Source organism: Cetorhinus maximus, chromosome 5, assembly GCF_964194155.1.
Source record: "Cetorhinus maximus chromosome 5, sCetMax3.hap1.1, whole genome shotgun sequence".
NCBI lineage: Eukaryota > Metazoa > Chordata > Chondrichthyes > Lamniformes > Cetorhinidae > Cetorhinus > Cetorhinus maximus.
In genome coordinates this window covers 105,581,644-105,584,152 of record NC_135883.1, presented here as the reverse complement: position 1 = coordinate 105,584,152, position 2,509 = coordinate 105,581,644, and the positions used below count along the sequence as shown (strand labels likewise).

The 2,509-nt window shown below is 39.7% G+C and overlaps 1 protein-coding gene across 1 annotated transcript; it reads right to left on the bottom strand.

The window, feature by feature from the left end:
- Positions 1 to 482: 482 nt before the first annotated feature.
- LOC144680333 (4-galactosyl-N-acetylglucosaminide 3-alpha-L-fucosyltransferase 9-like) lies at positions 483 to 1,562 on the bottom strand. The gene has a single exon (XM_078541312.1). It carries the CDS (start codon positions 1,560 to 1,562, stop codon positions 483 to 485), a length of 1,080 nt encoding a protein of 359 aa, XP_078397438.1.
- Positions 1,563 to 2,509: the final 947 nt, after the last annotated feature.

Genomic DNA, 2,509 nt, shown 5'->3' with positions numbered 1-2,509 from the left:
CTCAATGCAGATTGATATTTACAGTGCTTAAAAATCATTTAAAGTTATTTTCTTTAAACTATAATGTAAGTTGAATAATACTTTTCCAGTTAAAATATCAGATTGGCTATACAATCTGTTTCAGGATACTTTCTCCTTAAGTTCTAGTAAAGATTATCTTTCCTAATATTTTTCTAAAGTGACAATGACAAGGGAAAGACAATGTGAAATTTCTTTAAAATAAAATCGTTTATCTTGGAAAGCAATTACACTTTCCAGCACAAGTCAATTTAAGATGAGAATTTGATGCTCAGAATTTCACTGCTGCTGTTTCAGAAGCATGAAGAATTTTCACATAATCAGGAATGATGTAAGGCTGTAGAGTTCTTTTTGGTTAAACAGACTAATTAAGCATGAATATTTTCTTTTGGAGAAAGAAATCAATTGAATTCCATAGATATTGCTGATGATCCATGATATTTACCAGAGACATGTTTTAGAGTTCAATCCCAAAACCATTTCTCCAAACTGGAACATGATCTATATTTTTGATGTCGTTTTATATTCTCACATACATTACATGCATGTTCATCCCAGAAATGAGCCATCCTTACTGTGTAGTATTTCCTCCATTTGAAGTAGTGCATGTACAAGTTTATATTAACATCCAGTTTGTGCAGGTAATCTGCAAGTTCTTTAGCTGAGTGGAAATCATCCACATGAATGAAAGAATCGGCCGGAATGTAATTTTCATAGTTGTTTCTAGATGGCCCCAAGACCACAGGCACGGTGCCTGCAAGCAAAGGATTGTAGAGCTTTTCAGTTATGTAATCGTCATGTATTGAATTCTCAAAGGAAAGGTAGAACTTACAATTAGATATGGTAGGAATCAAATTTTTATCACTCAGGTGTTCCCCGAAGGCTTGACCATACGTATTGATTTCAATATATTTGTAGAGTTCATTGTAGTACTTCACTCTTGCGTGATTAGTGTTCCAGTTGCTTACAACCCAACACACCAGACTGCTTTTACTAGGCAATTCAAAAGCTAATGGAACTTTGTTCATTGCTAAAGACCCATAAGGCACTTCGATATCTGAATCCCGCCGATATGTCAAGGTCAGGTTGAAGAGCTGGTCAAGTCCAGTTTTTTTTGGAGAGTGGGTAGGTGACTCCAGATTCATCCAAACCCATTTCTGAAAAGTTGGCCGAGGCTGTGTGGGCAGATTGGACATGTCCCCACTTATGTCTCTGTGATGGAAAAGGACAGCATGGGATTTGTTATAGAGGTTCCTATCCGCAGTCAAGCGACAGTTATGAATGTTATACTCAGATTCACATGAATTGAGCTCAAATGTCTGACTGAAAGGCCAAAGCCAAATGAGCACAATAGTTTCATTCTCTTCAGCACCTGTCACAAAGGGGTTTTTCACACCGAGTGCTGATGTGGCAGATTCCAATGGAGCATAAATCCAGGTGTTAGATGGTTTGACATACAGCAACAACGCAACTAAAAAGCAACCCAAACTGATGATGGAAATTAACAGAGTGCGGCAAATCCCTTTATTAGATACAGAAGTCATAATGTCTCCTGTAAAAGAGAAAACGTTGAAGAATATTAGAATCCTGGGAACATAGCTCCTCTTGCACTTAAACTGCACCAAGATTCAGAACATTTGAACACAGCTTCCCTAATGAGGAATATATACACTGGAAATAAATGACAGAAGGTAAAGAGAGTGGATGAGGAGCAACATTAAAATGAGAGTTAAATTTAGGAAAAACACAATCAAACGGAACACTGAAAATACTGGGAGGCCATAATCAAATACAGACAACAAACAGTATGATAATATTGTTAACATTAAAATATACTAAACAACAAAAGGAAAGAGAGGCTTGAATTTATATTGCACCTTTCCTAGATCCATAGGATAGAACTTAATGTAGGTGCTGGGGTTTGCTGGATCAAGACTGCCAGCCAATCAGAAGCCAGCAGCTGTGCTTTCTTAGAAATTTTTTAAAATTCATTCACGGGATGTGGGCATCACAGGCTAGGCCAGCATTTATTGCCCACCCCTAATTGTCCTTGAAAAGGTGGTGGTGAGCTTCCTTCTTGAACTGCTGCAGTTCCTGTGGCGTAGGTGCACCCAAAGTGCTGTTAGGGGGTTGGGGGGGGGGGGCGGCGGCGGAGTTCTAGGATTTTGACCCAGTGATAGTGAAGGAATAGCGATATAGTTCCAAGTCAGGATGGTGAGAGGCTTGGAGGTGGTGGTGTTCCCATCTATCTGCTGCCCTTGTCCTTCTAGATGGTAGTGGTTGTGGGTTTGGAAGGTACTGCCTAAGAAACCTTGGGTAGTTTCTGCAGTGCATCTTGTAGATGGTACACACTGCTGCTACTGTTGGTTGGTGGTGGAGGAGAGAGTGAATGTTTGTGGAAGAGGAGCCAATCAAGCGGGCTGCTTTGTCCTGGATGGTGTCAAGCTTCTTGAGTGTTGTTGGATCTGCACTCATCCAAGCAAGTGGATTA